The sequence below is a fragment of the Alligator sinensis genome, unplaced genomic scaffold (genome assembly GCF_000455745.1).
Source record: "Alligator sinensis unplaced genomic scaffold, ASM45574v1 scaffold882_1, whole genome shotgun sequence".
Classification (NCBI taxonomy): Eukaryota; Metazoa; Chordata; order Crocodylia; family Alligatoridae; genus Alligator; species Alligator sinensis.
This window is the reverse complement of record NW_005842500.1, coordinates 243,828-256,316: the sequence shown is the minus strand read 5'-3', so window position 1 is coordinate 256,316 and position 12,489 is coordinate 243,828. Positions and strand designations below refer to the sequence as shown.

The 12,489-nt window shown below is 48.1% G+C and overlaps 1 protein-coding gene across 1 annotated transcript in view; it reads left to right on the top strand.

The window, feature by feature from the left end:
* Nucleotides 1–12,489, top strand: part of LOC102380924 — a 58,040-nt gene that overhangs the window by 28,150 nt on the left and 17,401 nt on the right. The window contains exons 9-10 of the mRNA XM_014523511.2: nt 2,734–2,850; nt 9,299–9,434. Coding sequence (XP_014378997.1) covers nt 2,734–2,850; nt 9,299–9,434 — 253 coding nt within the window. The remainder of the gene's footprint in view (nt 1–2,733; nt 2,851–9,298; nt 9,435–12,489) is intronic.

Here is a 12,489-nt window from a genome sequence, read left to right as displayed (position 1 = left end):
CGGGCCCAGCCCCTGCAATTCTTGGCTGGCTGCATGCGGTGCTGGCCAGGTCGGACCGGTTCCTGCTGTGCCCTGCTGTCTTGGCCGTGCAGCTGGGACATGGTGCGGAAGCAGCGAGGGGGGTCGGGGGGACAGGGAAGCAGAAAGAGAAGGACAGTAGTGGTGACAGACAGGAATGGGAAGTGGCAGTAGGCGGGAGCACAGGGCCCACACTGGTGCCCTGGGGCCAGGAGCAGCAGGAGCGCAGAGTCCGGGCTTGGAGAAGTGCTTTCAGGGGCTCTGCCTGCCATGGGATGGGGGGCGGGCTGAAGCCAAACCCTCCCCCTCCACATATGTGACGGCCCTCCCCAGCCACCCTTCCCCCCCACACACTCACAGCCCCCCACAAACTACATACCCACCCACACACACACATCCATACCCACCCCAGCACCCTCCCACAATATACAAGAGTAAGACTTAATTTTAAGCTATTTTACTATCATCTCTAAGTACACTGCACAAATGCATGTAAATCAGGACAAAAATATTTTTTTTAAATGAAATTCATGAATGTTGAAGTACATGTTTGATTTTTAGAATATAATTTGGTATTTTTCTTGTTCTGAGATGGCAAACCCCCTTGCTGAAAGAGTACTTCCGGGGGGCAAGGGAAGGCACTTCTGGTAGAAAAGGTCAGGGGTCAGGAGGCGGGACTTCCAGTCCCAAGATGAGGATCAGAGGGTGGGACACCTGGGCAGGGCTACCCTTGTGGCCCTCGATAGCTTGACAAAACTCGAGAAGCTGTCCTCCACCTGAAATAATTGCCCACCTCTGCAATAGATACAGATGTCAGGCAATCCGGGTCCACATAAGGCATTGCCTCTTCTGGGCATGCGTGGGGCTTAGTTCAGGAACATGCCAAGTTTAAAGTAAAGCACTTTTTTTTTTTTCTCCTTTAACGTCTACAAGCTCCCTGTGATTCTAGGCAAGTTTAGTTTAATTTAGCACTCTAAATTAGGGGTTCTTAATTTATCAAAATGTGAACTATATTTGACAGAGTCTCACTGATTATTTCTGCATTTGACATTTATGCAGTAGTTAATGAACTAGGGTTGCGAGTAGAAATCAGTTTTTCATCAACTTTTCGCACAATAGAATTTGGTGAAACTTCAGGATTTTACAATCATCTTCCTTCCCCTTTCATGCTAGGCAGTTTCATGACACTTTTGTTGCTCTGTGAACTTTCAGTAACCCAGGAGTGGTACAGAGGCGGGGCTGTCCCTAAGGGGGGCAAATCAGGGCAATCACCTTGGGCCCCGTGCTTTGCGGAGCCCTGCAGAGGCGGGGCGCAGCTGCAGTTTAGCCCACCCGCGCACCTGGTGGGTTAGATGGCTCTTTACTTGTTCCGCCGAGGTGTTCCAGCCGCCACCCATCCTGCCGTGAATGGTGTGCTGAGGCTTTCACTCCCTGGCGCAAGTGTGCCGTGGGATGTGGAGGGGGACCCCACACGGGCTACTTTGCCCTGGGACCCGCACCATTCTGGGATCATCTCTGGGTGCAGGCATTACTTGCCTGTATTTATGTTTTCTGCTCACTATTGGGGCATTTTACTCCAGGCATTAATTAAATTAATTCTTAGTGTTTTATTAGATAGAGTGAAGCAGTTGAATAAATAGCATGTGTTGTTAACCTGTAATATAGGTGTAGTGATAGATGATACTATTAGGAGAGTAGTAATCAAGGAAAAAGACTTATTTTCTGAACTTCTACTTTTTTCTAAGTTTTTCTTGTCTAGAGGTCTGTGACCTTTTGGGTAGTGTTTGAGGTGCACTGATACATCGGTAAGCATCGTATCAGTACCAATAAAAGGAAAACTGACGTTATCGGCAATTAGCTTTTTTTGGCTGATATGGCCAAAAATGTTGCTGATAAATGTGTGTGCATGGCCATGTGCATGCTGCACTTGCGCAGCCCAGTAGCTTGGAGAGAGCTGCCCCCTCCCTTCCAGGAAAAGCCTGGCACTGCCCCCAGCCTGCAGCAGCAGCCTGCCCTCCCCCCCCGCACACAGATTGGGGGGCACATGCACCCCATGCCTCCCCCAGGGGTGTGCACAGTGGCAGGAACCACCCCCATCTCTGCACCCCATGCCCCCTGGATGAGCTGCTCTTGACTCCATCCCATGTCCCACCCTGGCTGGGCAGTGCCTGCCTCTGCCTCAGCCCTGCTCCCTCCCTCACTGCAGGGGCCTTGATATGCCTCTTCTGCCCCAACAGACTTACCAGCCAGATGCTGCTCTCCAGGCGGCCAGGTTGCATATCAGCAATCTGACCAGTATCAGCCAATATGGCTCATTAATCAGCCATCAGTATCGGACCAAACATTTTTTTGTCAGTGTACCCCTAGTTGTTTCAGTAGAATATAAAATCATACCAGCTTAGATTCCAGTCCAAGACTACATCTAGGTTGCATATTTGAGCTATTACATTTGTAAATGCATACAAAGTCTTTAATACGAATAATTTTTTGTTTGGAATTTCCAGAAAATGTACAGTATATTTTAGCAAGAATACTTAATAAGGCCAAACAGTAAAGATAATTAAGTTGCCTAACATAAAGGAATTGAGTTAGCTGAGGAACTTTTAAGAATCTAAAACTATGATTGAAAAACAAGGAATTTTGACCTTTTCTTAATAATCAGCAAAATTTTAATTTAGTTGCATTTTAAGCATGTTTTCCTTGCTCACATCATAGATAACCATTCAAAAGCTAAAGTTCAGCATGTGGATGTGTCAACTAGCAGTGAAGGAAAGGCAGATGGTAACAAGGAAGATAAACAGACAGGTTCTACTCAAAGTCTATCTTCTCAAGGTAAAATATATATATACCTTTCCCGATATAATTATTTACCGCTTTGTGAGCCACCCGGTATGTGCAAAGACACGTGCAAATCTCTATTTGTTACTTTACTGTTTCTGGAATTTGTAAATGCATTCAGAGGGAGGTGGGGGGAGGGGAAGCCCTGCATGTTGGAGCCGGCTGCCTTCCCTGCCCCCTACCATGCAGGTCCCAGGACTCCACCAGAAGTGGAGGGGAGCCCTGCCCCTTGCTTCCTGGTGGAGTCCTGGGACCTGCCTAGCAGGGAGCAGGGAAGGCAGCTGGCTCCGTCACACAGGGCTTCCTCCAGTGGCACATGAGTGCTGGGAACTGCATGTTTGCCACAGGGAGCCCACGTGGTAGAGGCAAGCCAGCTGGCTGCGCTCCTTTCTACCACATGTAGCGTTGGCCAGAGCCACACGCTGCAAGTGCCCCAAGCACCCACCACCCCCTTGGGTGAGGGCTCTGCGCTCCCGCCAGCCCCACTGTCTGCACTCCCACCCCTCACCCTCATTACTTCCCTACCTGCTACCCAGAGTGAGTGCTACAGCAGGTAGATGAGGACAAGCTGCTGGACACCAGGGAAGCTGAGCAGGTCCTCCTCACCCAGAAGATGCGTGCTGGCTGGGCCAGGCCTTTCCACGCATGAGAGTGGGAGCGAGCTGCGTGGGCTGGGCAGTGTACAATTAGTTGGTGGGTTCCTGAGGCAGCCCGTGGGCCTTATTTTGCCCTCCCTGGTTTAAAATGTGTTTGAATCATTCTAAGAGTCGTCTGTCCACACAGCCTAAATGGTCTTTTGGTTTTCAAGGCTGTTCAGGTCTTAGTGAGCATGGCATTGGCTTATGTGGTCCAGCAGCACTGGAAGTATTTTTTTGTGAAAGCTAGAAGGGACTGCTGTTCAGATTTCCATTTCTGTGGTTACCAGGATGGTATTGCTCCTAGACGAGTAGATTTAGACAACCACCTGCTACAGAATAGAGAATACATCTGTCTTCTGTTCAAATGTGATGGGCAGTTTAAAGCACTATTGGCCTCTACTGCTTACCTTTTTATCTTCTGAACAGATAACCCAGAAGACCTATATTGCATCAGTGCCGCCTTAAAGTGAATGCCATACAAACCGGTTGTCAAATTTTTATTTAGGATATGGGCATAGGTGTAACTGAGGGCTTTGGAATAAAATAAGAGATGCTGCAAGTAGATTCTTTTTGGGTTTGTTTTTTGGCTTTTCCATGAGGGGTATGTGCGCATAAATGTGTGTAAATCAGTGGTTCTGGATCCTCGTGCTGGCCAGGCAGTGATCTGATCCAAAGCGGGCACTGGGGAAGGAGGAATCAAGCAAGCAATACAAGCTGACATAACTAGCTCAGAAACATAAATATTCCTTATTTATTTCCCTTGGTGTCTGGTGTGATGGTGGGGTTCAAGTAAGGTGGCTTCTGGAGGGATTGTGGTTTGCCACTTGTGAAATAGATGACTGGGGGTGTGGCAATGTTTAGACATTGATCAAAGTAATCTGGGTGTGACTAGCTTCAGTTCCCAGGTGCCAAATAGGTCCTGAGTTTACAGGTGAACTACTTCTTGGCATCCTTTGCACATACCTCTTGCCCAGTCTCAAACCCCTTTGAGGTGGGGCTTGAGGCATGTGCAGGGAGAAAATTAGACCCCTGGACATCCAGGTATCTAAAAAAAACTGCTCCGCAGAAGAGCGGAGCAAGGCATGGTCCCAGACCATGCCAGGGAGTGAGTCCTCCAAAAGAGACGCTCTGGTGTCAGCCAGAGTGTCTCTTGTTTTCCTGCTGCCTCTGGCCCCCGGTGCTGTCCAAGGTAAGTTGGGGGGGGGGTTTGGGGACCTGGCCCGGCCCAGCCCAGCCCAGCCCAGCCCAGCCCAGCCCTGTGTGGCTCGCTAGTCTGGCTTTGCACCGGAGAGGGTCACAGGGCTCCGGGAGGCGCGCACAGGATCCATGCCTCCCAGAGCCATGAGACCCGCTCCGGTGCAAAGCTGGACTAGCGAGCCGCATGGGGCTGGCCCAGATCCTGCCGTGCGCCACCCCTCCGCAGGCACAATGGGGCAGAAGCAGGATGCGGCACGGTGCGTGGGGACCACGTGCCACACCCAGACGGGTCCTGCCGGCCCTGGGGCCCTCTGTTGCCCAGCCGGGCCAGGCCCTTGGTGGCAGGACCTGGCACGGTACACAGGGACCGCATGCTGGGCCCAGCCAGGTCCTGCTGCCCTTAGGGCCCCTCTGCTGCCTGGCTGGGCCAGGCCCATGGCAGCAGGACCCGGCGCAGTGCGTGGGGACCGTGCGCTGCACCCAGATTGGTCCTGCCGGCCCTGGGGCTGCTCCTGCCACCCGGCCAGGCAGCAGGAGCAGCCCCAGGACTGTCAGGACTCGGTAGGTGCAGTGTGCGGTCTGCTGGCAGGCTTCCATGTTGCTTTAACATTATAAATATACCAATAAAGCATTGCCCAACTGATTTGCTGTCTCTCTCTCTCCATATATACATCTATACTCTATACAGTATGTATACTGTATACACACAGACATTCTATATATATATATATATATAAAATGTCTGTGTGTGTGTGTATAGAGTGGTCTTTTGTTTTAATTGTGAAAAAACATGGATTTTGGGGTATTTTTAAAAATGGATTTGGGATGCTGCTGCTGCAGTCCGGCTGGCACAAGGGGTAGTGTCACTAGGAACCAAGTGGCCAGGCCCCAGAAGCTCTTGAGAGCGAGTAGCCCTGAGCTGCTTGCCAGGGCAGCTTTTTATATGGATGAGGCCAGGACAGGGCAACTCTTTATACTGCTGGGGACAGCAAAAGTGCTGGCCTTGGGCTCTAGCTCCCCCTGGCTGCAGATCTGAGAGGACCCAGGCAGGGTTATTTTGCCCCAAGTGGCACAATTTGCTCCACAACAAAGTGCATGTACATTGAAACATACAATGTTAGGTGTCCAGATAGTGCCCCCTGTGGTCTCCTGCACCCCCCTGCTATGCAAAGGCTATCCTCACACTTCTAGTTGTTTGCTAGGTGCAAGTGGATGTGCTCTTGGTTTGGATGGGTAAGTGGATAGCAGTTGGTGACTGTGAGGTCTTAATTCTAGCTTTGTGATAGATCACAGAAACATAGGGTACAAAGGGACCTCAAAGGTCATTTAATCCAAATCCCTGCATGAAGGCAGACTGCATGATTCGTATTCAGTTTTTGGCCCCTTCCTAAATTAGGTACTACTTTGAGACTCTCTTGGAAGGTGAACTATAATTATTGTAGAACTGTGAGATTTGTATTTCCCATGGTGCTGAACTGTTACTGAGGATGACTTTTTTGCCTTTATCTTTAATATTAATACTTTTTATTCATAACTTTCATGACACAGTTTGCCTAATCTTGAATCCACATCTAAAGTATTAACTACAGTTCAAAAACACTTTCTTGTGAATAGATCACTTGATCTCCATTTACAGTGGAAGCAGGATCATTTGTATCAAGGTGGTTTGCAACTAGCTTAATTTGTATCAGATTGCTAAATTACAGATCAGCTGCATGTTTTTCTTTCAGAGAGTGCTGCATCTCTGCTCAGTCAGAGCAGCAGTCCTGTGCGGGTAGCTGTTTGCTGCAGCTCTGTGTATTCTTGCTCACTTTGCAACTTTGCAACACGTATTCTTAGAAGTATTTGATTCTACTGTATTCTATAAAGACTCTGCATAGATTGCACAAAGTTGCTCTTTTGCTACTCTCTCCCATCCACTATCCAAATACAAGAAGGTCTTAAAGCTCTGTTAATCTGTAGATACTCCAGAAAACTCACAGAACTCTTTAATATCAGGGCTTGTTCCTTCAGAACCACAAGTGAAAAAGTCTTTAGCTTTATGTGAAGAAATATGTAAAAAACAGCCACATGGTACTCTGTCCAGCTTTTATAAGCTATGCCTGCAAGGTTCATCAGATTCTTCCTTGCAGAAAGGGAATGCACTGAAATCATGTTTATAACAACTAGTATAGTTGTTGTTCAACAAAGTGGCATTGAAAAGAAAATGGAGAAAATGAAAAAAACTAGCAATGAATGGAGTGTTTGCCTAGATGGATTAATTGATAAGGAAAATTTAATTTTTGTATCAACTGAGGGATTAACTAAGGTCAAAGAATAGTTTTATTGTAATTTAAGAATTTAGAACTAAGCAAGTAGATGAAACTGAGAAAAAGAAACAAATTAAATGCCAGGAACTATTCTGTAGAAATAGGAGCCTAGTCTGTAGAAGAAACTGGTAGAAGTTTCTTCTTGTACCCAGAAACGGGGTACAAATTATTCAAGAAGGACAGGCAAGGGAGAAGAGGAGGGAGGAGTTGCACTTATGTATAAGAGCCATGTAGGAGAGCTGGCTGTACTTTTAAGGAAGCCTTACTGAGAGTACAGGAACAAGCCATCACAACACACAGGAAAACTAGCAAGTATGGCAGAAAACCAGCTTGGCTTAGCAGGGAATTCTTCAGTAAACTAAATCACAAAAAGGTAGTTTAAAGAAGTGGCAACTTGAAGAAATAACTAGGGAAGAATATAACAGCATTGCTTGGGCATGCAGGGATGAAATCAGGAAGACCAAAGCACAATTGGAGTTGCAGCTAGAAAAGGATGTGAAGCGTAACAAGAAGAGTTTCTATAAGGATGTTGGTAGCAAGAGGAGGATCAGGGAAAGTGAGAGTCTCTTACTGAATGGGGGAGGCAACCGTGTGACAGAAAAGGCAGAAGTGCTCAATGCCTTTTTTTGCCTCCATCTTCACAGGCAAGGGCAGCTCCCAGATGACTGTACTAGCCAGCACAGTTTGGAGAGGAGGTGAGCAGCCCTCAGTGGTGAAAGAACAGGTTAGGGACCACTTAGAAAAGCTGGATGTGTACAAGTCCATGGGACCGGATAGGATGCACCCAAGGGTGCTGAGGGAGTTGGCTAATGTGATTGCAGAGCCATTGGCTATCATCTTTGAAAACTCATGACAATCAGGAGAGGTCGCAGGTGATTGGAAAAGGAGAACATAGTGCTCATATTTTAAGAAAGGAAAGGAGGATCCAAAGAACTACAGACTAGTTGGCCTTACCTCAGTCCCTGGAAAAATCATGGAGCAGGTCCTCAATGAATCCATTTGTAAGCACTTGGAGAAAAAGGTGATTAGGAACAATTAGCATGAATTCACAAAGGGCAAGTTATGCCTGACCGATCTGATTGCCTTCTATGATGAGGTGACTGGCTCTGTGGATATGGGGAGACCAGTGGATGTAGTGTGCCTTGATTGTAGCAAGGCTTTTGATATGGTCTCCCACAACGTTCTCACAGGCAAGCTAAGGAAGTATGGGCTGGATGAATGTATTGTAAGGTGGATAGAAAATTGGCTGGAGCATCGGGCTTGGAGTAGTCATCAATGGCTCGATGTCTAGTTGGCAGCCGATATCAAATGGAGTACTCCAGGGGTTGGTTTTGGGGCCGGTTTTGTTCCAAGTCTTCATCAGTGACCTGGAAGATGGCATAGAGTACACCTTCAGCAAGTTTGCAAAAGACACCATGCTGGGGGGAGTAGTAGATATGCTGAGGGGGTAGGGCTAGGATTCAGAGTGACCTAGACAAATTGGAGGATTGGGCCAAAAGGAATCTCATAAAGTTCAACAAAGACAAGTGCAGAAATCCTGCACTTAGGATGAAACAATCCCATGAACCAATACAGGCTGGGGGCTGACTGGCTGGACAGCAGCTCTGCAGAAAAGGACCTGGGGGTTACAGTGAAATAACAATAAGATGAATATGAGCCAGCAGTATGGCCTTGTTGCCAAGAAGGCTAACAGCATACTGGGCTGCATCGGTAGGTGTGTTGCCAGTAGGTCAAGGGAAGTAATTATTCCTCTCTGTTCAGCACTGGTGAGGCCACATCTGGAGTACTGTGTTCAGTTTTGGGGCCCCCACTACAAAAAGGATGTGGACAAATTGGAGAGAGTTCAGCGGAGATTAACAAAAATGGTGAGGGGGCTGGGGGATATGACTTCTGAGGAAAGGTTGGGGGAACTGGGCTTAGTCCAGAGAAGAGGAGACATGTATTTGAATATCAAACTACTTGGTTTTGGCAGGAAGGAAGTGGGGCAGGACCAAAAATAAATATGAAATAATTAAGGGATGCTTTTATAAATAACTGGTTAGATTTGAGGGAGGCATATCCAAAATGCATTAGCTATGCTTTTTTCTGTTAAAATCTGGGAAATTTAAATGCTAAGGTTAATGGTATTGAACTTGAAACAATACCTTTAGGTTTTCTAGACTTTGAAATGCTCATTTCCAACTCTAATGGTTTGTTAATGCTTGTGTTTTTTTGAAATAAGGAATTTTTAATCAAACACTATTTAAAAACTTCAAGCCTTTGAAGAACTGTTATTAAATATACCTTTTTTTTTTTTAGGGGGAAAAGATACAAAAGACAAACTGGAAAAAAGCCAAATAAAAGAATCAAAAGCAGATAAGCTAGAGACTAAGGAAACTGTTGAAAGCAGAAAAGACAACAACACTGACAGGAATAGCAAAGACAGCAAGGCAGAGTAAATTTTAAAATTATTAAAAATTTTGGTAGTGTCCAAGTGATGTTGTAGCCTTGATGGTCCAGGAAATATGTGAGAGTTAAGTATTTTTATGGATGATATTTTTTATTGGAACTACTGAAGGGTTGAGATTTAGATATGCTTTTGAATGTAGTGCATTCATTTTCAGGTCTGAGGAAGTAACAGGCTTTGCAATGCTTTTCTTGACAAAGTGAAATGTTCTGAATCTAAATAAGATCTCCCATAGAGCTACCCATGTTGATCCTGCCTGTAACAGGCAATTGTCATATCTTGCTTGTGATTAGTTTAAAATAATTTAATTATTTAGGGTTACTTGTCTCACCTTAGGCTTTTCATATGTTTCTATCCATGTTCCAAAAGTTCACACTACTTCCCTGAAGACTTCATTTTGGGATATGTTAGCTCTAAGTAAATCGGCTATTGGAGGTGCACTGATACATAGGTCCCATATCAGATCGGCACCAATATGAGAAAAATTGAGAGCATCGGGAACCAGCTTTTTTTATCTGATGTGGCCGATAAATGCTTTTTGCATGTGTGGAGCTGGCCAGGAGTGCAGAATGGAGAGGAGCAGAGTTCAGCTGGTAAGTCTGTAGGGGAAGGGGCAAGGGGAGAAGGAAGAGGCATGGTGTGCAGGGCAGATCGAAGTCCCCCCGTGGTGAAGGTAGGAGTGGGGCTGGGGCAGGAGCAGGCACTGCACAGGTGGGATGGGACACAGGATGGAGCCGTGGCTCATCCTGGGGACGTGAGTGTGGGGGGCAGCTCTCACCACTGCACGTACCCTGGGAGGACATGGGGGGCCATGTGCCCCCGGATCTCTGTGCGAGGCAAGGTGGGATGCTGCTGTGGGCTGGGGCGGAGGTGGCACCGGGCTTTTCCTGGCGGGGGGCTGGCCCGGCCTGTGCTTGAGCCAGCAGTGACAGTGCTGCGGGGGGGGGCTGCAGCCACCACAAAATTTGCTGTAGTCCTCCCAACCCTCCCTCCCAGTGCCACTGCCTGCTCTGAGTGCAGCCCAGCTCAGCTGCCCACTCAAAAGAGCTCAGCACCTCCCCGGACCCAGCCCACAGCAGCAGCCTGCCCTCCCCTGCACATAGATCTGGGGGCACATGCCCCCCATGTCCTTCTGGGGTGCGTGCAGCAGCAGGAGCTGCTGCCCCTCCCCCTCCATGTCTCCCGGATGAGCTGCAAGACTGTCCTGTGCTCCGCCCAGCCCCATTCCCTCTCCTTCCCTCACTATGGGGGCCTTGGAGCCTCTCTCTCCCCTCCACGCCACCCCCCCAGGCGCTACTCGGACAAGCGGTGGCTCCATTCCATGCCCTGCCCCACCCCAGCTGGGCAGCCTCTGCCCCAGCACCAGCCCCACTCCCTCCCTTGCCTTGATCTGCCCTCGCCATGCCCCTTCCCTCCCCCAACAGACTTACCAGCCAGATGCCATGCTTCACACTGTGGGGCTGCATATTGAAATCGGATTGGTATCGGCCAATATGGCTCGTTAAAAATCAGTCATCAGTATTGCCCCAAAAAATCACCATCAGTGCACCCCTTTTGGCTACATCGCAGTTCCTTTTTATTGCTCGCTTACAACTAGTGTCACTGTTTAATAATCTTTTTTTTCCCTCTCTTAATAATTTTGGCCTGTTAGGTGAGCTAAGTTAAGGCCTATATTGCTCAACCTACATTTGGAAGTTTTCAGAAACCTTCCAAACATAAATTCTTATCCAAAGGAGTATCTAAATTCTGTCTGAACTAGATTTCCACATTTTTAACCTTCTCTTGCAACGCTTATGGTGAAAACAATTTGCTGGTCTAATGAGAAGAGAAGTATCTTAGTGAACTTGAATTAGAATGTTTCTTGCATGTCAGACAAGTGGACCGCTGATTGGTATTTCATACTGTGGTAAAGTAGGAGTCCCTGGCTAGCCACATGGCTAGTTTCACACCTGGCTCTGGGCACACCGCCCACCTGTATCACCTGCCATGCCTTGTTGGTAATTAATTAGGTTGTTAATTAAGGCAGGAGGCTGCCCATTGTACACCCTGATATTGGGGGGCTATCTGCGGCTCTGTTCCACCCCTACACTGCAGCCCAAGCCTTGCAGATGGCATCTCAGGCAGCTGGCTCAACTGTCCCCTTCACCCACTAGCTGTGGCCCCCAGTCATGGGACCTCCAGCTTCCATAGGCCCTGGTCCCATCTTATGTTCAGTCAGGACCCTGAGCTTGTGTGCTCATTATGGGCGTCCCTCATGGTGGGCCCCTGGCCCTTTTGACCCTTCCAGTCCTGGCCCCAGCATTGACCAGTCAAGTGCCTCAGGGTGGGTTTTTGCCTCCTGCCTGCACTTAAGGATTGGGGTCCCCCATTCCCGGCTCAGGTGCTTCTGGAAGCATGCCGGCCCTGCAGGGTTGCTCCCCCAGCAGGCTCAGGCGCCTCCAGAAGCTTACCTGGCCTACCCTGCTCTGATGTAATAAGTGACCCACCCAAAGGTGAGGGCTGGGGTTAAGGCTCCCCTACTCACCTTTCACCAGGGTGATCACTGGCCTGGCATTTCCTGGGGGCTCCTGCGCCACTGAGAGCCCCACCAGGCCACCCATTCCCGGCAGGGTGCAGTTTTAGGTCATGTCCAGGACCAGGAGCTTCCAAACCATCCCCTACAGCTCCTGCCCTTACCTCCAGGATGTTCCAAGCAGCCTTGCAGCCAGGCAGTGCCTGCCAGCAGCAAACTGCCCTATTTATATAGGCAGCCGTGGATCTAAAATGGATGCCACAATTAAGCACCTGCTGGCTGCTTGGCTCAGCCCTTAAAGTGGCAGACACCTACAGTGCCCTGCCACGTATACCAAGCCCTTCTGAAAATTTTTATTGTTGTTCTTGCCTATCTTGGGAAAATTTCATTGGAAGTGATCTCAGTTCAACAACTGTGTAAATAGATCCAGGTCAGCTATGAGCAGCTGGATATCCAAATGCCAGAGCATTAAAACTATTAGTGCTATAGTTCATTTTTTGAGACTTGAATTCAGTTTATGTGTTTAATCCT